Below are 24,596 nucleotides of genomic sequence, written 5' to 3' on the forward strand. Positions count from 1 at the left end.
AAGAATATCTGCTTAGATCTGTAATATGTGGTTAACCATCAGAAAGATGATGTGTGTAGGCTCAGGCTTGCGGTCAGGTATGGGAGGGGGCTTGACCTCCCCTGGCGCAGAAGCATGTGGTTCCTCAGATGAAAATGGCACAGTGTGCACTTTTGAAACACTGAAGTTCAAAATGCTTAAATTACAGCTCTCGTTTTATGGCTTGAGTGCAGCCCCTGAAGTATTTTATGATCCTTAACAAGTCTTGGATTATGTGTAGAAGGCAATTGTTTGAAAGAAAAAAACCAAGTTCTCTCCTGGCCAGCTTACTGAACCTAAAAGGGGCATTTAAGTTCAGTCCTTGGGATTACTCTGCTGGTATGCAAGCCTTAGAAGGTCCCTTCGGTTGTTGAAGGGCGGAATTATATATGTTGGAGAGCAGATCTCACCACTCTGAACATGGTCTGGTCTTGAGAGGTTCAGTGCTTCCACTGCAGGTCCTCCATCATGAACTCCTGAGCTCTTTCTGTATACTTCTGAAATATGGGAAAAGGGTTGTTATGCGTTGGTCTCTGGCTCAAAGCCAAATGAGATTACTTAACCTGCTGCTTCCCCTGATATCCACTAGATGGTGGTGGTGTATCCCAGATTCCCATCATAGTTGATAGGGATGTAGGAAAGTCACTTTTTCAAAGGGTGACATTCGCGGTGGGGGGGAAGCGCTCCGTCCCTCCCCCCGAAATTCTCTCTGGCTGGCTCCGCTCAGCGGAGATTCTGCAGAGTTGCCGGCCGGGGCCACCCGCAGCCGGACATCTGGCCGCTGGGCAGCCTGCAGGGACGCAAATGGCGACTGCCGTAGCCGCCATTTGCGTTCCCTTTTTTTTGCCGTGATAGGCTACGTAAATACTTACGCAGCCTATCACGGCTTCTGCAGGGATGCAAATGGCGTCCCTGCATTAGCCATGATAGGCTGCGTAAGTATTTACATAGCCTATCACGGCTATAGTGATGAAGGGAATGGCGGCCGCCGACGCCATTCGCAGAGCAGCACGAATGGCACCGGGTAAGTGTCCCGTTTCGCGTGCCTTTCGTGGGGCGGGGGGCTTCGTTCCGCCATGGATTTCGGGGGGCCGAATGCACTGGCATTCGGCCTCACCGAGATCCGTGGCGGAATTCTCTGACATCCCTAATAGTTGATGAGTTCTTCCAGACAGAAGTATTACCCACATGATTCCTTATTATTCCAATTCTTATAAGTTACTTAGCCTTAATACTCAGGTAACTTTTACAGCTATATGGACATACTTTATCCTGAACTGAAAGCTTAGGGAAACAGCGTCAGAGCAGTCAAGGATAGAACTTAGGCACAAATTAGGGATCCATTTCTAGTAAGCTTTTCTCCATAGAGGAAGAGACTAATTTTCAAAGCCAGGGGGAGCCAGTGATAGTGAAGATGCACAGAGGTGTCCAGTCATAAATGGCTGCATTTGGGATTGATGTTTTTGGCCCCGTTTAATAGTCAAAAGGAATTTCTGGTAGAGGTAGGTTTTTTTATTAGAGAGAAGTGGATTTAATGGCTCTGCCCATAAAGAAAAATTTGAGAGCAGAGAAAAGGTGCAAAAAGAAAAAGGAATGGGACAGGGAGAAGAGGAAAGTAAGCGAAGTCAAGCATCAGTTCCTGAAATCACAAGATTATTGCTGTTGCTTTAAACTTTTAAAAATGGTTCTGGATTTTAATTTTGCTGTAGGTTGCTCAAGTATCCTCTGGATTGAAGAGTGGGGTAACAAATATTAATAAGGAAATAAAAAGAAGAGGCTGAGATCAGTGGCAACGAAGTCCCTACAAGTTCTTCTCTGGGCTGCTTGCAAGGCTCAAACACATCTGCGTCTGCTTTGCGGCCTCATTCCCCTCTCTGCCAAGGGCAGAGATGAGCATCATCTAGTGCACTGCTCTTCAGCTGTCCCAGGAGTATTGAAATTGTCCAGTGGTTAGCTCTTGGTCTGCAATAAGAAGGAAATGGTCCTTTTAGATTGCTATTATTAGGCTAAATCTGAGCAGACAATCCATTGTTTCTTGTTCTCACCCTCACCCTCCTTTGGACAAGACCCAAAGTCACTTGCTCTTGCTCTTTTTTGCTCCTACCTTTGAATGTCCAAAGCAGCTTCCAGTTCTGAAATGTGAAAGATTTCTTCATGCAGGACACAAGCCAGCTATAATCTCCCTGTTCACACTCTCTAGGTGAAGAGGGAATAAGCATGTAAGGGGAAAGCAGTGCAGAGTACACCTGGGAGTTGCAGTTCATATCTTGACCCAAATGACCAAGTTGTGCTCTCCGCCTCAGTTCTCTGTTGTGTAATGGGATAAATAGTGGCTTACCTTGCAGGATTGCTATGAGGTTGAACTGCTTCAGAGCAGGAAGAGTTTTTCTGATCTTAAGAACAGCTAGGCCAGGGGTGGGCAACCTGCTAGGCAGAAGAACAAATCACTGAAAGTGGATGTGGCAGTCTGGGTGTTACGGCTTACTGTTTTGAAAGTTCTTGTGAAAGTGCTTTATGGTCTTCATTTTCTGTCTTCTCACCCACCTGCAGTGGCCCTTTAGGGTTGGTAATTGTATTACCATTTTACAGGTGAAAACATGACTTGCCCAGGCTGCAGGCTTGAGGTGCGGTTGCATAGAAGGGAATTCTGCAGAGAACTTAGTATGAATTACCATTTTCATTCAATGTTGCAGCCAGTCTTATTGTCATATGTGTTTTCCAGCTGCTGAAAAGGCCCGGGAGCAATTTGAAGAGGTAGAGAAGTCCCTGAAAGAAATGGAGGAATCTATCAGGTATGGCTGTGGGCTAAGTGCTGCTGCTCCTCGAGGATGTTATAGGCCTCCATGGAGAGGAGGGAGCACCACCCTGTTGCTGCTTTGCCCAGTTTTTGTGCATTCCTAACTAGGGGTGGGTGAATTCCCGAACGTCTGGTCCGGGGGTGGGTGGGCACCGTGGACTCCGGAGGTTGGATTCTTTGGAATCTGGCCTCATTTGAGTCCGTGGCGGACTTCTCCAGCATCCCTATTCCTAACACATTTTACAGGGACTAGGCGGTGGGATAATGTGTATCCATGCATGCTTCAGGGGCACCCACCAAGTCTGCCATTTTTAATAGCAGTCCTCTGATCAGCATATTCTTTAACAAATCAAAACTAAGTGGTCATGCTACCTGTGAATAGTTAAACCAGTTAACCACACAATGCATTTCAATACATTTGAGGGGGATTCTGTTGACTCTCTTGCACTTTGGATCTAATCACTGAGACTGCCAGTGAGGTACGGAGCGGTGAGAAGTGGCTAGAGAGGCCTGAACAGCTGGCACGTTGAGGCATTATACCTGTTCCTTAATATATTCAGGGTCAATCTTTAAGCTACACAACAAATTGGCTGGACCTGGGGTGGTGGGTGGGGTGGGAAAGAGAACATTTAATGCCCTGCCAGTCTGTCTCGTTCCAGTTGTATAGCAATTGAACAAGAGGAAGGGAACCTGATGGACCTCGGGGACAAGGCCACCATCATTATCACCATCTTCTAAGACTTTCCTCCATTGCAAACAGTCCTACTGAACACCCATAAATCTCTCAATCATTTCACCATTATCACTTGATCTGCTGCATCTCACATCACCAGAGAGAGAGCTAACAGGATCCATAAGGTCCACCTATACATCTGATGAAATGGTCAACTTGAGAGGAAACCAGATTTGGGTGGGCACTCAGTAGCCATTCCAAAATGGAGGTGAGGCAATTGCTGGCAGGGGAATCTGCAGATTTTTTTTTCTAGCAAGGACAGAACAGACTTGAGGTCATGCAGCCTGGCCTCCCTGAACAAAGCATTAACAAGGTCTCCAGCTTCTGCCAGGCATCCCCTCAAACATACTTTCCTGCCTCAGCAGGTGAGACCAGTTGGATATTTTTCAGTTTCCTTAAAGTCTGACTCTGCATTTAAATTGGCAGCCTACAAGCTCTATGTCCTCCCGCAGTTATGGGTTTAAATTGTCCTAACACTGGAAGCTCCCTCTAACTGTTCTGCCACCCCAGCAGGGATGTTGGAGGTGTCTGGGAGAAGGACTGCTGAGAGTCTGCAGTGTAATAACCTAGCTGGTACACTAAGAACCCCCAGTATAGTTTGTAACAGGGACAGTCATTCCAAATTGGCTTTCTATTCTGTAGATGCTTCCTAGAGTCTAAGACAATATGACTTCACCATCCTCACTGTATGTATTAAAATACACGCCCCAACTCCTTGCCAATTTTGTCTTACTCCTCCTCAGCAAAAAATGAAGGGCTCTCCTAATAACCCTAAACCTACTAAGGCCTCATTTTTTGGCAGTGGAAGAGAGAAATACGGGGACCCACACCTTTTGCCAATTCCTGTGCCTTAGATGAAGTCTTCTTAGTCCTATGCAAGTGTTCACCTGCTTATGTGTAGGGTGAAAGCAAGTAGAGGGACGTGGCCTGCTGGTTAGACCTTCGTGTGTTCAACACAAGAGTCTGTAAAGGGCTCTGTAAGCATGTTCAGGAGAACATGCTTCCAGAGCTCCCATGATCAGGAGAACTCTGCCTTCCAGATCAGCATAGGGCTCTTGAAGTTTGTAATGCTACTTCCTGCTTGACATGGCCCTATTTCTCTTCCTCACAGCCTTCCCCTCTGGCTTCAAACAATGGTGCTTGTACTCCCTGGCCTGTTTCCCAGGCACCCAGTGGTTTGGATAGATGGCACCCTTGGCTGCATTGGGCTGAGGCAGCGACCTTATTTTCATAGTCTGGAGGAGGGGGTCCTCTTCTTCCCAGGACCATTTTCAATATTCTGGCTCTAACCCATGTAGTCCTTCCTCCTTTCCCCTTTTATTTATGGGAACTCAGCATGATGGATGTTTGAGGACCCCTGTGCGAAAAAGAGTCAATGTGAATTCTGCTGAGGCTTTCAAGAGGGCTGTCCCTGTTCAAAGGGTTAGAAGGACTGGTGGTTTTTAAAATCCTCTCCTACTCTTGACATTCCCTGCTGCTGTTTTGCTACCTTGACACATCTCAGCCTGGATGTTAGTTTTTAATTTTCCCATGAAGATGGGAGGAGCAGTTAGTGCAGGTTTGCTCCGGGGGTTTGGGCATTGCTTTGACTCCATTTGCCATTCAAATCACATCTTTTTCTCTCTTCCCTCCCCCAGTCCCAGGTGGGGGAGGGGAGAAGCCAAAAATAAAACTCAAGCTGTCTCCTATTGATTGCATACATAATTATTGCCATAATCACATACTCCTGAGCTCTTAGGGCGGGAGGGCTGATTCAGGGAGCAGATGGGAGACCTCGGCATGCTTAGCTTGGTTGACCTTGGTGACAGGCACTTCATTTAGCTCTTGGGGGAGGGCCTATTTTCTGGTTTCTTCCTCATTCTCAGAGGAAGGAGCCAGAAATGCACAATGCCAGATGCATTGGCTATCCTAAATGGAGCCTATAGTTTGGTTATTTCTGGCTGCGCCTTTAGTTTAGAAGCCTCTTCACACAACCATTGAGACATGGTGGAGTGACCTCAGACTTTGGGTGTGATTTGCAACTACTCCCAATGTGATTACTATTATCCCCAGCTCATTCTTTTACTTCACTTCATCCTGGGAAGGGCTGCACTCACAAAGGCAGATTCTTGTGATATAGGCATTGGTAAGGTCAGCCAGCCCAGCTCTTTCTGGCCAAAAGTCTATAAACAGTTCCCATTCTCCATGGAACCATCTACCCTGTTATTCATAACAAAGGTTCCTCTGGGAGAGGTGTGCATTTAAATACATCTTAACACTGAAATGTCACTGGGGAGGTGTGAATCTAGCAAACCAGCTATAAAGCAACTGTTTGAATGCACCTTAGATATATTTTCCTCCAGCTCAAACCACTGGGACCTTCTCTTGCATGAACACTCTTGTAATATTCTGTCAGTCATGCCTTTGCAAACTATACATCCATTGTTTTTAGAAATCTTTATTTTGGAAGCAAAATAAACAATTTATACCTATGAAAATACAGTTTATTCTTGACTTAGCATGTACATTTCCTGTGCCCTGACTTTTATTTTATTTATTTTTATTTACAGCATATATATACTGCTCCACATCTAAACAGATTCCGGAGCAGTGAACAATAAAAGATTGTTCTGAAGCCTTCTGGAGGCTTCTTGTGACGTCTTTCCCTCCATCAAAGGCATCTTTCTCTCTTTGTATAGCATAGTTGAAGGGCAGGATGGCAAGGTGGGGCTTGTCCATAGTGGGGCTCTGCTCTGACCTAGATCTATGAGCAGATTAGGAACTTGGGCCCTAATAGGCTAATCTCATTTCTCAACAGGGTAGGGTAGCACAGTCTAAGGGGTGTTGAAGTTCTTTCAGCCCACGGGCTGGATTCCATTTTGGAGAAGCTCTCAGGGGATGCATTCTGGTGGTGGGCGGGGCCTAAAGCAAAGGGGATGGGGCAAATCTTTCTGCAAATTTTCCCACAAATTTTCAAAGAATACCAGGACATTTTAGCTTAAAGCTTTTACTGCCAGCAACTAAGCCTTAACCAGAGGCATTTCAACCTTATAGAATAAGGGAAAACTGTATAAAAGTCAGGAAACCACCAAATGTTTGGTGGATGTGGGGAAGGGGCCAGAGGAAGGGGCCAGGCCATCTGATGAATCCCAGGCGGGCTAGATTTGCACCCCTCCCCCTGGGCCTGAGGTTCTGCACCCCTGATCTAAGAGTTTCTGTGCCTCTGGAACAAATTCCATTCTAAAGCTTTCAAAGATGCCCAGGTTGTAACCCTGACGACAGATTTTGGTTTGCTGAGCGTCTGTGTGGGCAGAGTGATTAAACAGCTTCTGTCCTGGCTGGAATTGGAGTGTTGGGTCTAAATTATGCCCACTAAGGCAGAGTTCTCCCTGAGGTGGTAAACGTTTGTCTTGGCTATGTCACTTCAGATGGCAGGTGGGGGCTCACATAATTGAATGCTCCTCCTCACAGCACCCCCAAGCTCCCTCCCCTTGCACACAGAAAACTAGCATCTCTTGGAGAAGGCTAGGCTAGATCCCTTCTCGCTGAAACAATTTGTTATGTTCAGAGTGGGGTGGGTTTGGCTGGGGGTTGTATGGAGGAGCATTCAGCCCTGTGAGCCCCCACCTGCCATCTGAAGTGGTGCAGCCAAGGCGCAGTTTTACCCCCTCAGGGAGAACTAGGCCTAAAACAGCAGGTGCAAAACAAGAGCCTTAATTGAAGTCCCTCTTCAAAATTGGCTCCACATGGGGCATTTCCCACCCAGCCATAACTCGGCTGTAGTTGCCCCTCCCTGCCCCAGGGAGATCTCTGGTTTGGCCCATTAGGAAGGCTTTTAGAGGGGGCTGGGGGTGGAGATGGAGATGAGGATGTGTTTGCTAAGTAAGCAGCTAATGGCAGTCTGGAGTAGCAGCTGAGACCTGTTTTCTTGGTGTCATTTTTCAAAGCGTTTTTTCTCTTGAGGTAGTGAAAGCCAGCCTTCCCTTTCCTCCGAAAGGAAAGTGGATGCTGTACTCATTTATTTAGGGTTCCCTCCCCTTTTCCTCAAAGGGCTCGGCATGGCAGACCAAATTTGCTCATCTCTCTCGCAGGTGTAACAGTCTTTCAGCTGTAGGTTGCTACTCTTCCCTTTTTCACAGGTTGGATGCTGTTGCTGGCAGAGAAGCAGCTTGGCTTGAGGCTCTGAGGACAAGACTGGGTTAGAACCCAAGCACATGCCTCAGGCATGCTCTGCCACAACAGCCTGTCCATTTGGACAGCCTGTGTGCTCAAGGAGGGAGGAGAGGACATGAGCCTTCTGGAAGGATGAAAAACCGAGAGTTGGTTTCACTGTGGAACAGAGGCAGGAGGAGGAGGCTTCCTTCTTCCTGAAAGCAATTTTGGTCTGGCTGGGGCAAAGTAGCTGCTAAGGCAGGTCCTTTATTAAACAAAGAGCTTTGCATCTCTCTGTGTTCCTGGGAGAGAGACCCGTAATTAGGAGTAGCCTTGGTGACAGGGCAGTAACCATGGGAGCAGCCCCCCCAACAAGTCCCTTTGCTGCTCTGTGGGGTCCCCCGGGGCTGCAGGCAGATGATAAGGCCAAGGAACAAAGGCAGCCACTTAACAAAGGGTTTGGGCAAAGGGCACTGACCCCTGACACAGACTGGACCTGCTTTCCTTAGGGCCAGGGAGGGGGGCTGATGCCAGGTTAATGCTTGACCCTTGGTGGTGGCTGAGCAAAGAGACTGCTGCCTAGCTGGCCTTCCTCTCTGAGCCCCCCCCCCCCCCCGGGTTGTCAGGAGGAGCTGTAGCTCTGTGGTTGAACTCAATCCACAGAATCTTGAGAGCTCTTGCCAGTCGGAGTAGGCAGTGCTGGACTTGGCCTGGCTCAGCACAAGGCCGCTCCTCTTGACTTTCTAAATCCTTGGTAAAATGAGGCAGTGTGTGAAAGGGCTGTCACAAGTGCTGCCTCTCCCTCAGTCTAGGAAATATCCTACTTGCCATAAATCTCCCCTCAAAACACACACGAGGGCGTTCCTTGATTGCTGCATCCCTTCCTGTTCCTCGCTCTTGTGCCCTCTTAAGTCCCCTCCCACACAATATGTTATGAACCCGCTCCAGAGAAAGGGTTAGTGAGAGACTGCCACGTGTCTCCTTGTTTCCTTCCCTTGTCCCATCTGGTCTCTGCTCTTTCTGATCAAGCCATGTTCTTTCCCTTTGTCTTCCCCATCATATTTTGATATGTGCATTAACCACTAAGAAGTCTTGGGTCCTGCTGTGGTATGAACACACCCTTAGTGGCCCTAAGTCCTCAGGATCTGTTTTGCTTTTGTTGTTTGATGGAGAGAGAAGGATTGGGAAGGAGACTGGAACATTTGGTTTCCTTTTGCATTTTAGGCAGAGCATTCCACTTACCTTTTTGTTTAGTGGGCCCAGCAGTATTCTTATCCCCTACCCCCAGTATTCTTATTTAGTAAAATGACCTGTTAGCCTTGTGTATGCAAGATTTTTTTTTAACCATATCTTTTTCCCCTTCTTTTCCCAGGAGCCTGGAGAAAGAGATCACCTTTGATTTTGGACCTCATGGAGAATTTTCTTATCTCTACGGCCAGTGCTATGAACTTGCCACTAATGAGTAGGTGCCTGCATCCCCTGCTCACTGTCTTTTTCTTCTGGGCAGTGGATCTTTTCCCTTTGCTCAGCCTCTTTGACATCTTTTGGTGATATGCGATGCTGTTCCTTGCTCCTTGTGGGCGTGAGGAAGTGGCAGGGCAGGGCCTCTGTGCCAGCAAGCCTGCCTGCCTGCCATCACACCTGAAACGTCCTACCTTGTGGTCTCCAGCTGTATTCTACTACTAGAATACTACTGTATTCTACAGGCCATCCTTCTGCTCAGCATTTCTGCCTTCTCCTCTTGCCATACTACTCCCAGTCAGGAAATATTAAGGAGGATTTGGAATAAGTTGAGCAAACGGAGTATGTAAAACCAAGCAAACAACCTTTGCGTAGAACCAACCCAAGCACTGGGGCAGTTCCATTGCTGGCATTTCTGCCATGTTCTAACCCTTGAGGTTAGGGTCCCCAACCTTTCTGTTTCAGTGGGAAGTTTTGGAATTTTGCAAGTATGTCATAGGCACTCTCACAAAATGGCTGCCATGGGGGCATCTTGCCCATTGATAAAATGATAGAACACTCATTTCCCAGAAGCCAAACTGGTGAGACTAAAAGAATAGTGACTTGCCCAAGAACCTAAGTACAAGGCAGAGGTGGTACCCAAATAAAGATAGAGGGCAGCACTTTGTTTTGCAGCAAACCAGCCTCCCAGTTAATTTTTTATTATTAAAAATATTTAAGATATAAAAATCAGGAGGAGCAGGGAGTCCCCAGGCATGGGGCCAAAGCAGTGCTGCTTGCTGCCACCTCTTTCTTGTCTTTTAAAATAGAAATATGTGCCCCTTAGGGTCCCATTCCCAATTGGCCCTCCTTTTGCCATGGGGTGCAGAGTTGGAGATTATCTTTGCCTTGTATGGGGCAGGGCTTGGGGGGGGGGGCAGGAGGAATGTAAGACAGTGCAGATGGAAGGTGGGTCTTTACCTTCCAACACTGGTGGTGAAGCTGGTTCAGAAACACCGCTTCAGGGCTGCCCTGCAAGCTTTGAAATGTCTTCCGGTCACTCTCCATGCTGAGCTGTCTATACTGCAGCTGGATTAATTTGGATGTTGGCTGACCACCTTCTGGGCATTAAGATGAGGTTTCTAATGCACAGTCTGAAATGCAGTGTTTACTGTTGCCTGGAAATGGTTCAAAGAACACTTAATCGTGGACTTGGACCCCAGAGAAGAAAGTAGCGGTTATCAAATTATCACTACCTGCCACACCCAGTCTGCACTTCAGTGGGGATTATGTATCCTCAGCCATCCATCAAGAGCATTTACCAGCCTATCTTGAATGGTTCAGGAAAAAGGGCTTGTTCTTAATGTGAGGCTTGTGGCAGTTACCCAGGGCACTTGATCAGTTGCAAAATTCTGCAACGAGGAAAGCCAGATTTGGTAACTTACCTGGAGATCAAATTAGGCCAGCAATGTAGTTGGTGACCCCAGTGCAAGTACAGTCGAAGTTCGTCAGAAGGATATTTTCATTGTTTGGAGGAGAGGTGAGGCCTGTAGTGTCCATGGACCCAAGCCAAGGGGCTGGGGTGGACCTGTGAGAACTCTGCTCCTTTTCCCTTGAGGCATGACAGCAGACTAACTAGGAGGAAACTGTCTGAATTTGCACTAAAATATCCAATTTTTGGAATTCATTTTGCAGACTATGCACCATAAAGGATTGATCCTTAATGGAGCGTAGTTGCAAATTGAATGGATTTATGGTGGCTTCCTGTTTTTCCTGTTGTTCTGTTCTTGGTTTGCAGCACATGAAATGTCTTGGGAAGAAAGGGCAGGTGAGACTTACTGCACCCCAGAGGTGGTATTAAGTGCTGGTGGAAAAACTAGGGTTGCACCAAAGTTGAAAGGCCCTCTTCCAGCTGATGCACCAGGGCAAAGCTGGGGAAAGGTGACAGCAGATTGTGCATTTAAGCCTGAATTGCTGCAATGTTATTGGGGTGGGGTTTTTTTATTGATTGATTTATTCATTTTATTTCTATACCGCCCAATAGCCGAAGCTCTCTGGGCGGTTCACAAAAGAGAAAAGCACTTGAGAAAAGGACCCATGGTGGTAAGCAGCGGAAATGGGTGAGGATCTAGCGCTCTTCACCCAGCCTCTCCTTTTACTCCTTAAATTGGACTCCCAGCATCCTGTGTGACTAGCAGATCTGGGCTTACCCACCAGGACCTGTCACTTGTCCTGCTCTTCCTAAGCAAACATGCTCCAGGGATGAGAGGTCATGGCAGGAGGAGCACAGGTATTGGAAGATGCTTTGCCTCATCTGGTGCCATGATCAGGACCGCTCCCTTGTAATCACAGCTGTCAAAAGCCCCCCGCCATGAACATCACTTGGCACAGCATGGTTTCCTGACCTAGATGGAAGAAAGGGGAAGATTACTGGTCACGCCTGTTCCATTTTTAGGAGGCAAAATTGGACTTCTTGTTTCCGGGCAGGGAATTGGCTTTTGTGAAAGGGCGGTTTGGTCTCTCACACGGAAACAATTTATTTTTAGAAATGAGGCTAGCAGCTTTTCAAATGATCCAAGCATTCTGGAGTTCCGCAGCCATTTTTTGGCATGCCAGGTTCAAGCTGGCCTCCAAGCTCTACTTTGACCTAAAGACCTCTGGCCATCCCAGAACCCAGAGGAGTCCTGGGACCAAGTGATAATCTACTTCCTCCTCCTCCTCAGTTGAGCTGTGGTGCAAGTTGAGCTGACCCCTCAGGCTGGGTTTACCCAGCCCTCCTCATAGAATCATAGAATAGTAGGGTTGGAAGGGGCCTACAAGGCCATCGAGTCCAGCCCCTTGCTCAATGCAGGAATCCAAGTCAGAGCATCCCTGACAGACATGATGGCCTCTTTTAAAAAAACAGGTTTGCTGTTGCATGTAGAAAGATTAAATGCATACAGCCAGTTGGCCACAGGCAAGGATCTGGTGCACACACGGGCTTTCCCAAGCTGACTTGTTCCCACCACATCACCAGGGGTCTTGAAATCTGCCCCTTGATGAGAATGCACCCAGGCATGCAATTATAGGGTTCTGTTTCCTAGTTTCTTTCCAGCCTTGGGAGTATTGACAACATCCCCTCAACTTGGGAGCACAGCCTCCATACTCTTTATCAGGCTGTGGCAGAGGCAGTTCAGCAAGAGCAGGTGAAGTTTTTATATACGTGTTAGCAAGAGCTCAAGACTGGTGTTTGCCTAGTTGTGAGTAGAGGGGAGTCCCCACAGTAATGGTGATCCCTTTACTGGATGGACTGATGGCTATTGTGGTAAGAGTTCCATCATTAAGGACTGATGGCTATTGTGGTAAGAGTTCCATCATTAAGGACTGATGGCTATTGTGGTAAGAGTTCCATCATTAATGCTCAGTATCTCCCTGGTGAGCAGATCACATTTGGCTGATGTGAAGTGCATGGAGACAAGAACCAGAAGTCACAAGGAAGGACTGAAAATTGTGCTCATAGGAGAGAAGCTCATTCCTTTCTCCAGTGGAGAAAGCCTTCTAAGCCTTCAGTGGAAACTGCTGAAATGTTTTCAGTGTTTTCCTCTGCATTCATGATGTCCAGAAACATCATGGTTTTTAAAAAAACATCTGGGTTCCCCCAATTCTTGTACAGGGTTGTATTTTGCATGTCCTGGTGGGAAGCTGGTCTTCTGCACCTTTAAATTGCTGTCTTTGACAGCAGAGTAATCTCATAAGACAGGTAGATCACCTGTACATCATCTTCTTGCCAAGCTTCCCATTCCTTCTAAGGATCTGAGCAGTGTCCTTGCTGGAGACATTTTGCTTTGGACACCATTGCTCTAGGTACACTCTACAGGTCTAATTATCAGGTCTGTCAAATGTATGATGCAGAAGCTCATGGATCTCTTCTGTCTTTTTCCCCTCCAGATACATCTATCGTTTCTGTCCCTTTAACAGAGTGTCTCAGAAACCCAAGCATGGTGGCTCGGAGACCAGCCTTGGGTAAGAGTTTCTATCACTTCCACCCATTCCAGGAACGAGGATCTGGTGCCCACGCCACTCATAACAGCCTGTCACCTCCCTCCTGAACTGAACTGGGAGGTGATGTGATGTAGTGGCTAAGAGACGGAACTATGGTTCAGGAAGTCCCTAGTGTGAATGTTGCCTCTGCCCTGAACTCACAGGGTAAGACAAACTCTTAGCCTTACTTTGCCTCTGCCCCTCCCCCCGCACCTGTGGTGAGGGTACAATTGACCTGCCTTACAAGGCTGTTGTAATGATTACAACCACGATAACATTTTGAAGCACTTTGAGCAGTATATTGAGCACTATTAAAATACTGAGTATTCTTACTAAAAGTAAGAATAATACTATTGCCCCTTCCTCAATAAGAACGCCTTCCCCATTACAAACTGGGAAGGACCCCCCTCCCCCAATAAGTGTGGTGTGAGTTTTAAAAAATTCATAGCCCCATTCTCTTACCTCTTGAGAACAGTCACCTCCCATGGCGTGACCTCACTTGGGGGTGTGGAGATCATGGAATCATAGAATAGTAGGGTTGGAAGGGGCCTACAAGGCCATCGAGTCCAACCCCCTGCTCAATGCAGGAATCCAAGTCAGAGCATCTCTGACAGATGGCTGTCCAGCCTCGTCTAGAACGCCTCCAGCGTGGGAGAGCCCACCACCTCCCTAGGTAATTGGTTCCATTGTCGTATTGCTCTAACAGTCAGGAAGTTTTTCCTGATGTTCAAATGCAATCTGGCTTCCTGTCACTTGAGCCCATTATTCCATGTCCTGCACTCTGGGCTGATTGAGAAGAGATCCTGGCCTTCCTCTCTGTGACAACCTTTCAAGTACTTTAAGGGCACTATCATATCTCCCCTCAGTCATCTCTTCTCAAGGTTAAACATGCCCAGTTCTTTCAGTCTCTCCACACAGGGCATTGTTTCCAGTCCCCTGATCATCTTTGTTGCCCTCCTCTGAACCCTCTCCAGTTTGTCTGCATCCTTCTTAAAGTGTGGTGCCCAGAACTGGACACAGTACTCCAGATGAGGCCTCACCAGTGCTGAGTAGAGGGGAACTAGTACTTCCCGGGATTTGAAAGCTATGCTTCTATTAATGCAGCCCAAAATGGCATTTGCCTTTTTTGCAGCCACATCACATTGTTGGCTCATATTCAGCTTGTGATCGACAACAATTCCCAGATCCTTCTCGCTTGTAGTGTTGTTGAGCCACGTATCCCCCATCTTGTAACTGTGCATTTGGTTTCTTTTTCCTAGGTGCAGAACTTGGCATTTATCCCTATTAAATATCATTCTGTTGTTTTCTGCCCAGAGCTCCAGTCTATCCAGATCACTTTGAATTTTGTTTCTGTCTTCCAAGGTATTAGCTACCCTGCCCAATTTTGTGTCATCTGCAAACTTGATCAGCATTGCCTGCACCACCTCCTCCAAGCCATTAATAAAAATGTTGAAGAGCACTGGGCCCAGGACTGAGCCCTGCAGTACCCCACTCGTTACCTCTCCCCAGTTTGGGAAGGTCCCATTGATAAGCACTCTTTGAGTCCGATTCTGTAGCCAACTGTGGATCCACCGGATTATTGTTTCATCTAGCCCACTTTGAGCTAGTTTGCTCATCAGGATATCATGGGGCACTTTGTCGAAAGCTTTGCTGAAGTCGAGGTGTATTATGTCTACAGCATTCCCACGGTTCACAAGGGAGGTTACTTGATCAAAAAATGAGATCAGAGTCGTCTGGCAGGACTTGTTCTTGACAAATCCATGTTGGCTTCGAGTAATCACGGCATTGTTGTCAAGGTGCTTCCAGATGGATTCCTTTATCATCTGCTCCAGAATTTTCCCAAGGATTGATGTCAGGCTGACTGGTCTGTAGTTCCCAGGTTCCTCCTTTTTACCCTTTTTGAAGATAGGGACATTAGCTTTCCTCCAGTCATCTAGCACTTCACCTGTCCTCCATGATTTCCCAAAGAGAATAGACAGCAGTTCTGAGAGTTCTTCTGCCAGTTCCTTTATTACTCTAGGATGCAGTTCATCTGGCCCTGGAGATTTGAACTCATTCAGAGTAATTAGGTGTTCCTTGACCATATGCCTATCTATCTCAAGCTTCAATCCTGCCCCTTCAGCCTGTACTTTGCCTTTGCCAGGGGGGTCATAGACCCTCTTTTGTGAGAAGACTGAGCCAAGGTGGGAATTGAGTACCTCTGCCTTTTCTTTGTCATCTGTTATCATTTTGCCATCCTTATTTAATAGCTGAACAACCATTTCTTTCCTCTGCCTTTTACTATGCACGTAGCTGAAGAAAGCCTTTTTGTTGTTTTTAGCATCCCTTGCTAACCTCAGCTTGTTCTCAGCTTTAGCCTGCCTGATGCCATCCCTGCAATTCTGTGCTACCAGCCTGTACTCTTCCTTTGTTGCTTGGCCTTCTTTCCACTTCCTATATGTGTCCTTTTTTGTTTTCAGGTCATCTCTAAGCTTTTTGTGAAGCCACACTGGCTTCTTCTGTTGTCCTCCACCTTTTCTTCTTGTTGGAATTGTTTGTAATTGTGCCTTGAGAATTTCCTTTTTTAAAAGCTCCCACCCATCTTGGACTCCTTTTCTCATTAGAGTCGCTTGCCATGGGACCTCACTGATCATTGTTCTGAGTTTATTAAAATCAGCTTTCCTAAAATCCAGGGTATGCGTTTGACCACACTCGGCTTTTGCTTCCCTTAGAACCAAGTACTGAAGTACAACATGGTTGCTTTCCCCCAGAGTTCCTGTAACTGCTACTTTATCCACTAAGTCATCACTGTTGGTTAGGAACAACTCAAGGATAGCCGATCCTCTAGTTCCTTCTCTACTTTCTGTAGGAGGAAGTTATCCGCCACACAAGTCAGGAATTTCCTGGAGGGGATGTTTTGCAGAATTTGTCTCCCAACAAATATTGGGGAAATTGAAGTCCCCCATTGCTACTACATCATGCTTCCTTAAAACACTGGCTACTTGCTTTTCAAAAATTTCATCCTCGTCTTCACCTTGGTTGGGTGGCCGGTAGTAGACTCCGACCACCGGGTTCCTTTTATTCTTTGCTCCATTTATTTTGATCCAGATGCTCTCGATGGGGCTAAAAAGCTCATCCCCCTGTATTTCTGTGCAGAGATATGTATTTTTCACATACAGGGCAACCCCACCTCCCTTTCTGTTCCTCCTGTTCTTTTTGAACAAGTTATATCCTTTAGTTGCTGTATTCCAGTCATGAGAGTCATCCCACCAAGTCTCAGTTATACCTATCAAGTCATAATTTCCCTCCTGTATTAAGAATTCAAGTTTGTTCTGTTTGTTTCCCATACTCTGGGCATTAGTATATAGACATTGAAGACCATGTGCTTCATAGTCTGGCTTTCTTCCTACATGTGTCTGAAGACTATTATTGGGCGCTATCAGAGCTGTTCTCTCCGTTGCAGTGCATGAGCCTTCATCCATTGTTACCCCCAACATCACATCTCCATTCCCCGTAGGATTCAGTTTAAAGCCCTCCTGATGAAGTTCTTCATGCTGTGGCCAAACACAGTCTTCCCATCCTTTGTGAGGTGCAACCCGTCCCTTGCCAACAGCCCATCTTCCAGGAAGTATAGCCCGTGGTCCCAGAATCCAGATCTCTCTCGTCGGCACCACCTTCATAGCCAGTCATTCACCCGGGGTATTTTTCGTTCCCTTTCTATCCCTCTTCTAACTACTGGAAGGATGGATGAGAAAACTATCTGGGCCTCAAAGTTCTTGAGTTTCCTTCCCAAAGCTTCAAAGTCTGACATGATTTTGTTGTAGCTCCGCTTGGCAGTATCATTTGTTCCCACATGGATGAGAAGAAAGGGATACCTGTCAGTGGACTTTATGAGTGCAGGCAACCTTTCAGTCACATCTCTAATCCGTCCTCCTGGGAGACAACATACCTGGCGAGTCCACTGGGCTTCGCAACATACTTGGGCTTCGATCCCACGCAGCAAGGAGTCTCCCACTACTACTACTCTTCTCTTCTTGTTCTAGGCCTGGGTTTCATTGCCTCTGTTTGACTGATCTTCAGCCTCTTGCTCACTCTCATGTAGGTTCCCCTGCAATTCTTCCTCTGCAGGCTCTCCTCCAGTATCATCCGCAAGTACCTGGAATCGGTTCCGCAGCTCCACTGCTTCCATTGGTGTAGAGTGGCATGTAGTTCTTCTCCTAACTGTCACCCTTTTCCAAGGAGTATCCTCTACTGCATTTTTCTTCACCTCAGCATTTCCCACTTCTGCCTTATCCTGCTGTTGCTCTTCAAGCTTCTGGTCTTCCCTTTGCTGCTGTAGTTCCCCCATTCTGTCCAAGAACTCTTTGTGTTCTCTTATTCCCCAGAGGGTCAACAGTCGCCGCTCCAGTCCGCTTACTTTTTCTTCCAGCAGTGTGATCAACTTGCACTTGTTGCAGGTGTAGGCCATGTTGTTCTCAGGCAAGAAAACAAACATTGCACACACCTTGCAGGTCACCACCACGGGAGAGTCCTGTCCTTCCATTGCCTCTTTTCCCTTTTTGTGTCTAGCTTTGTGATTGTTCTAGACTAGCCTGTGCTTGCTCCTCTACTCACTAGAGGTTAAAAGCAGAGTCCCACTGGTGTGGAAGTGTGTGTTACAAGACAAATAAATGGGAAAAAAAGTTTGTTAAAAAAGAAAAACAATGTTAGGGGCCTCCCCCTTGACCTCCCCTGCCGAACTCCCCTGGCCAACTCCTGTTTGCTCCCCCTGTTCACTCCCCCTGTCCGCTCGCTCTCTGGGAGGTTGCTTGCTTCTGTAGTCCCTGGACCAGCTGGAGCAGCTTGCTCTGCTCTGCTCAGCTGGGAGGCGGGAAACAGACTGAAGCTTCCTGCCCACTCAGCTGCTGGGACTACTCAGGCCACACACACCCAATTCAGTTGGAGCTCTCAGAAGCACCTGGTGAGCTCACAGCCACTCAGAAGGATAAAGGGCAGCCCCCTGGGCTTCCTGCAGCCCACTTACCTCTTAGCCTCTGTCTCCTTTGTCTCCTCTACCACTGCAACTCCCCTGGCCAACTCCCATTTGCTCCCCCTGTTTGCTCACTCTGGTCGCTCGCTCTCTGGTCGCTTGCTTGCTTCTGTAGTCCCTGGAGCAGCTGGTCCAGGGACTACAGATGGCACTGCATATATGGTTCTCAAAGTATTTCCTTTCCTGTAATACCAGCCAGCCCTGGAGTGGATTCCTCCTGAAGAGATGGGGGGGGGGGGGGTCTCCATTTTTTCTCATTGGGCTCTAATACTTCCCAAGGTTGTGGTTGGAAAGAGCTGCTTTGGGTATCCTGACTTGCCTTGCTTCCTTTCCAGTACGTGGGGTTCCTGGACTGGCCCAGATGATAACAAATTCAGCATCATGAAATATGAGCATGGGACAGGCTGCTGGCAGGGCCCCAACCGATCCACCACGGTGAGTTACTTGGGTGGGCCCAAGAGACCTGTAGGCTGGGCTGGATGACAAGTAAGATACAGCTGCTCTTCATTCCAGCAGTGGAATGGCCTCTCACTTGGCTGGCAATTTCTCCCTGGACTGGGAGAAGTGTTTTGGCTTCTGACACACCCTACAGTTCTGCGTTCTAAGGGAACCAAAAGTATGCCTATTAAAATGGGCACTCCAGATCTCATGTAGTAAAGGAAACCACAGGGAGTGCCAGTTCAACAAAACAGGCACACATATAATGAAGTTAAGCACAAAACAGGTAGCTAGTGTCTGGAATATACTGTAAAAGGGTGGTCTGTGGCTAAGCTGGAAGTTGTAGCAGAACAGGCAGAGACGGGGCAGTGACCAGGGGTTGGGTGGTCGGTCATTCATTCATTCCCTTGCTGTAGTAATAGCCCAGGATTTCCCTTGGGAAGATTTGACAGATAATGGGACAGGTCCTGTTATGGATCAGTAACTGGTTAACAAACAGAAAGCAGAGTAGGAATAAATGGTAAATTCTCCCAAGGGAGGGAAGTAAATAGTGGGGTCCCACAGGGATCTGTATTAGGACCATTGCTTTTCAACCTGTTCATAAATGATATGGAATTAGGAATGAGCAGCGAAGTGGCCAAGTTTGCAGATGACACGAAATTATTTAGGGTGGTTAAAGCAAAAAGGGATTGTGAAGCACTCCGAAAGGATCTCTCCAAACTGGGAGAAGGGGCATCTGAATGGCAAATGTGGTTCAGTGTAAGCAAGTGTAAAGTGATGCACGTTGGGGGCAAAAAATCCCAACTTCAAGTATAGCCTGATGGGATCTGAGCTAGTAGTGACCGACCAGGGAAGAGATCTTGGGGTTGTAGTGGACAGCTCAATGAAGATGTCAACCCAGTGTGAAACCACTGTAAAAAAAAGGCAAACTCCGTATTAGGCATAATTAGAAAAGGAACTGAGAATAAAACTGCCAATATCATTCTGCCCCTATACAAATCTATGGTGCGGCCACATTTGGAATACTGTGTACAGTTCTGGTCACCACACCTAAAGAAAGATATTGTAGAGCTGGAAAAAGTGCAGAAAAGGGCAACTAAAATGATCAGGGGGCTGGAGCATCTCCCTCATGAGAGAAGGTTACAACAGCTGGGATTGTTTAGCCTGGATAAAAGGAGGGTAAGGGGAGACATGATAGAGGTGTACAAAATTATGCATGGTGTGGGGAATGTGGATAGGGAGACATTTTTCTCCCTCTCTCATCATACTAGAACCCAGTGGGGTCATCCCATGAAGCTGAGTGGTGGGAGATTCAGGACAGATAAAAGGAAGTACTTCTTCACACAGCGCATAGGTAAACTATAGAATTCACTTCCACACGATGCAGTGATGGCCACCAATGTGGATGGCTTTAAAAGGGGGTTGGGCAAATTTCTGGAGGAAAAGACGATCAATGGCTACTGGTCCTGATGGCTATGTGCTACCTCCAGTACCAGAGGCAATGAGCCTATGCACACCAGTTGCTGGGGAACATGGGTGGGAGGGTGCTGTTGCACTCATGCCCTGCTTGTGGGTTCCTGGTCAACAGCTGGTTGGCCGCTGTGTGAACAGAATGCTGGACTAGGTGGACTTGCAGGGGGTGGGGGTTATGTTTCTTGGCAGAAGCTTACTTCCTTCAATCAGCTATTTTGGCTGGCTGAAACCTTTGGTGATGTGCTGTGAAGAAGTGATGCCTGGGTGGGTTATCCGTAACCACTGGTATGAAGGGAATTAATCCTCCACTGGAGGGATCAGGAGGCTGTCACTCTTTGTTTTAAGAAGAAAACTTTGCCCTGCACATTCTTCGATGTGTGAGAGCAAAGGTTGCAACAGCTGCAGTCCTAAGCATGTTTACATGGGGGTTCCCGATTGCAAGGGCCAAGAACTTTGGAAGGTTTATCCACCAAGAAAAACCTGCTGTATGTAGAAATACAGCATATCAAGGAGAAGGATTGCTTTATGTGCAAGGAGAGGCATGCCAGGGAGAGAGGGACATCCAGACCTCTACCTACAGCCTGAAATAGTACAATCCAGGAAAAGCATGGTCAGGTGACGTTCTGGCCCTTAGAGTAGTTCAGCACTGGAAAAACCTGTTTCGGTGTGTGTGAAGAGGCTATTTCTTGGGCTTCTGGGCAGGGCTGTACAACATTTAGGTGGTTCATTGGATTGCTTCTAGCTTCGTGATTCCCTGACTTAGTATGTTCAATTAACATTGGTAACTTAGTTCCCTCTAAGTGTGATTTGGATTGGTAAGCGCCAGTGTGATGTAGATTACTGGGCAGGACTTGGAGGGAGGTACTCAGTTTCAAATGCTTGCATGAAGCTCAGTGGGTCTCTGAGCCAGTTATGTGTCCCTCTGTCTCCCCAGCCTTATCTACCTCACAAGTTGGTTGTGAGGATAAAATGGGAATAATCCCATGTATGCTACCTAGAGCTCCTTACAGGACGGATAGAATACAGATATGATAGTTAGCCAGGCATGTTGGGTCTTGCGGTAAAATAGTGAAGGGGAGCCAAGTCTGTGTGCCCCATTTTTAAAGGGTCCCAATGCTGGGCTGCAGTGGATAGACTAAGAGTTGCTGTCCTGATTTCTCTCTCGCCAAGGTGAAACTTTCATGTGGCAAGGAGACGGTGGTCATGTCCACAACAGAGCCCAGCCGCTGCGAGTACTTGATGGAGTTTGTCACCCCAGCAGCCTGCCATGAGCCAAAAGACCTCAATCATGATGAACTCTGAGAGCAGGTGAGCTGCATCAGCAAGTCCCAACAGCTCTACATAGGAGTCAATAGCTCTGGGCAGTAGTGAGCTGTGGAAGGAAGGCCACAGTGAGACGGGGCAAGAGTTCTCTGAATAGGAGTCACCTCCCTTGCATGAGATGTCTGCAACAGGGAGATGTGTCTGTCTCTGATTGGAGAGTGCCAGAGACTGGGCCGTTTGGGAAGTAGTGACTCTCACCCTGGCCTCCTTCTGTTTCGTCAAAGCCCTTATCTGTATCGAAGGAGGACCAGTGTGGGTGCCAGCTTTGTTCACTTGACTGATGGTCCTGTCTGCCTTTTTGTTCTTGCAGATGTGCACAAGAGCCGTTGCCAGTGGAGCCAGGTTCTAATCCACATGATTCCAAGAAACATTGCAGAATTCACCACACCTCTTGCCCCAAAGCCCACCCTCATGGACCTCCCACATGGATCCCACCATTAGTGCTGCTCCGCCCCAGTGGACTTTGGGGATTTTAAATACTTGTTTTCCCTGCCAAGTACTGGGACTTGAGTCTGTCTCCTCCCCATACCCATCCCTGTGGCTTCAGGGAACCAGATGCCCTGATCGTGCACAACACATAAGACTGCACAGCCGCCTGGTCCTTTATCATGCTGGGGGAAGGCTTTCTCCACCCCTTGCTATTGTCTCTGCAGTTACTTTTCAGCCACAGTGGAGAGACCTCAGGCCGGCTGCCCAAAGCGCTTTCTCCTGCTGGCCTCTTTTGTTCTGAGCCAGATTTCCACTCAGTCTGAGACTTTGCACAGGTGAAGGAAGAAGACTGGAAAAAGAGCCTGTGCCAAGCTTGCCTCCTGCACTGGCAGTCACAGCCTGTTTTTAAAATCTGCTGTTTGGTGTTGATCTCTTATTGGACAAACACACATTTCCTCCCAATAAAGAAACATCTCCCATTCCTCCTCTTGTCTCTATTGCATCCAAAGTGAGTTGGGGTGGTGGGTTTTATTGCAATGAAGGGATGCTGCGAACTGGGGGTGGCACAACATGGTCTGTTTAGGCCTGCCTTCAGTAGGGGCAGCTGGTGTCAGTGTACGAACATGTCATTTCTCTCTTCTTCCCCCACCCCTTTTCACCCACCAGCAGACAGAAACCTATGAAAAACATTAGTGGGGGATGGGATGATGGGTTAGAACCAATAGACCATCCTCTTCTCCCCCCCCCCCCCGCCCCCAATGGTCCTTGGGGAACTGGGCCTCCCGGCTCTGTCGGGCTTCTTCTCTTGATAAAGGTTTGGGGGAGGGAAAAGCTGGTGCCTTTCACCTGCTCCCCTTGATTGCTGTCAAAGCCCAACTAATTTCCATCACAAAAGGGACGCTCCTTCTCTCCCAGCCACCATTGTTTTCCATCTGAGCCCCTCTCCAAAAGGGTGTCTGCTGCTTGCCCAAGGCTGGGGGTGGCTCTCACAAAAGAGCCCTCTCTTCTCCGGATAGTGTTACTGCATGGGTTCAGGTCTTCCCTGGGCAAGAGGTTTTGAAGGAAGAAGGGGGCAGGGTGTAGGCATGCCCAGTTATTGAGGGGAGGGGGACCACCCTCATTTTCCTACTCAATCCTTCCAGAGTGTGGGAGGAGAAACAGTTTCCCTCCCTACTCCTTGACTGTCAGGTGACACAGCCACCTTCCACTGATTAGAGCAGGCTTTAAATTAAGCATCTGCTCCCCATTCACATATCGGCTGGTTTCTGTGTATACCCTTGCACAAGCCCCTTCATTTGGATCAGAACTTCTGATCAATAAAGGGTGATGGCTGAGAGTTTTCTGTACCCCAACAGCTCCTATTAGTATTTTTCCGGACTTCAAGAAATATTTCATTTCTATACTGCCCAATAGCCAAAGCTCTCTGGGCGGTTCACAAAAATTAATAGATCAAATTAGGCTGTGTTAATATGGGGAACAGGGCAAATCCAAGTTACCTCCTCTCTGTGAGCCCCACCCAGTCGCTTACATAATTGGGAATGTAATAAAAAGGCAGAACCCGCCATCTGCATTTTATAGATGTGCTGGTAAAAATGTCAATTTGTCTGCACTGGGTGACAGGTGTTTCTGGAGTGGGAGTGACCCTATGTGCACAGTGCATCTGTGGCCCCCTGCTGCGGTGTCCCCATGTACAGTGGCTTATGTTTCCCCATAAAAGTGAATTGTAGCTCTTTACTCATATAAAAGTAAAAGTTGCACTTGGGCAAACCATGCAGGTGGGCCTGTCTAGTGACGTGAGTGTCTGGAATGAGCATCAGGGTTTGCCCCCTCTGTACTGTGTTACTGCAGCTATTTATGCTCTTCCATAGAACTCAATGGGAGCAGCTGAGCCTGGAGTCCACCCCTGCCTGCACATCCCCAATCTGTGTTATGTTTCTTGTCATGGTAGTATGAGAGAGCCAGGGGCTAGGTTTTGCATCTACCTCCTGCTGACTCCTTCCTGTAGCAACATGGAATAATTGAGAGGAGGTAGGCTGTCTGCATCCATACATCACAAGCCTGCATCCTATGCACCTTTGTCCCAATGTTTAAAAGCCCTGAGAATGTACAAGGGTTTGGGGCATCAAGTTGTCAAGTTCATAGCCCTTTGGAAATGAGGGGCAGTCTAGAAATACTTTCCCCTATTGAAGGCAGGGTTCCAAGGCTAACAAAACTTGGTAAAACTGAGGCTTTCCCATGTTTTTTCCATCTTGCAAGAAAATGAAAGCTAGCCTTAAATCCACTGCAGAGATGCAATACATTTAAGTTTCATATTGCACTTGGAAAATGAATCTAAAGTTGGGCTATGCTCTAACATGGAAATATTCCAGGTAGCCAATGGGGAGGGGCTGTTTGGGATCCAGTAAAGCATTTCTCAACACCTTGTCTTTGAAGTGCCGGAGCAACTGAGCACCTGCTCTGGTGTAGTTCTGTATATCAAACCCAACATTTGTTGTCAATAGGGATGTTTGCAAAAGCATAGCTGAGTGTTAAAACTGCAAGGTGGGCAGGACTCTATTGTTCCGAGTGACACGCAATGAAGTGTTTTAAGGATAATCCGTACTGGTTAATGTGGTGTAGAGGGAGTACAGCTGTGCTGGAATTCTCTTCCTTTGCCACACAACAGACACTCATAAGATTCTGAACTTTTTATTTTCTGGCATGAAAAGTACAAATAATTAAACAATTCCATGTAAAAGATTCATACAGCCGCCGTGCCTGAAATCCCAGTAATAAATAGTCTAAAC

The 24,596-nt window shown here is 47.4% G+C and overlaps 1 protein-coding gene across 4 annotated transcripts in view; it reads left to right on the forward strand.

Moving 5' to 3' along the window:
- Positions 1–24,596, forward strand: part of PRKCSH (PRKCSH beta subunit of glucosidase II) — a 67,871-nt gene extending 43,275 nt beyond the window's left edge. For all 4 annotated transcript variants that reach the window (XM_084835676.1, XM_084835677.1, XM_084835674.1 and 1 more), the window contains exons 13-18: positions 2,741–2,810; positions 9,052–9,141; positions 13,047–13,121; positions 18,483–18,582; positions 21,229–21,366; positions 21,692–24,596. In XM_084835676.1, the coding sequence (XP_084691802.1) occupies positions 2,741–2,810; positions 9,052–9,141; positions 13,047–13,121; positions 18,483–18,582; positions 21,229–21,360 (467 nt within the window). In that variant the 3' untranslated portion in view covers positions 21,361–21,366; positions 21,692–24,596. The remainder of the gene's footprint in view (positions 1–2,740; positions 2,811–9,051; positions 9,142–13,046; positions 13,122–18,482; positions 18,583–21,228; positions 21,367–21,691) is intronic.

Source organism: Heloderma suspectum, chromosome 2 (genome assembly GCF_057233095.1).
Source record: "Heloderma suspectum isolate Gila_16-S chromosome 2, 16-S_ref, whole genome shotgun sequence".
Lineage (NCBI taxonomy): Eukaryota > Metazoa > Chordata > Lepidosauria > Squamata > Helodermatidae > Heloderma > Heloderma suspectum.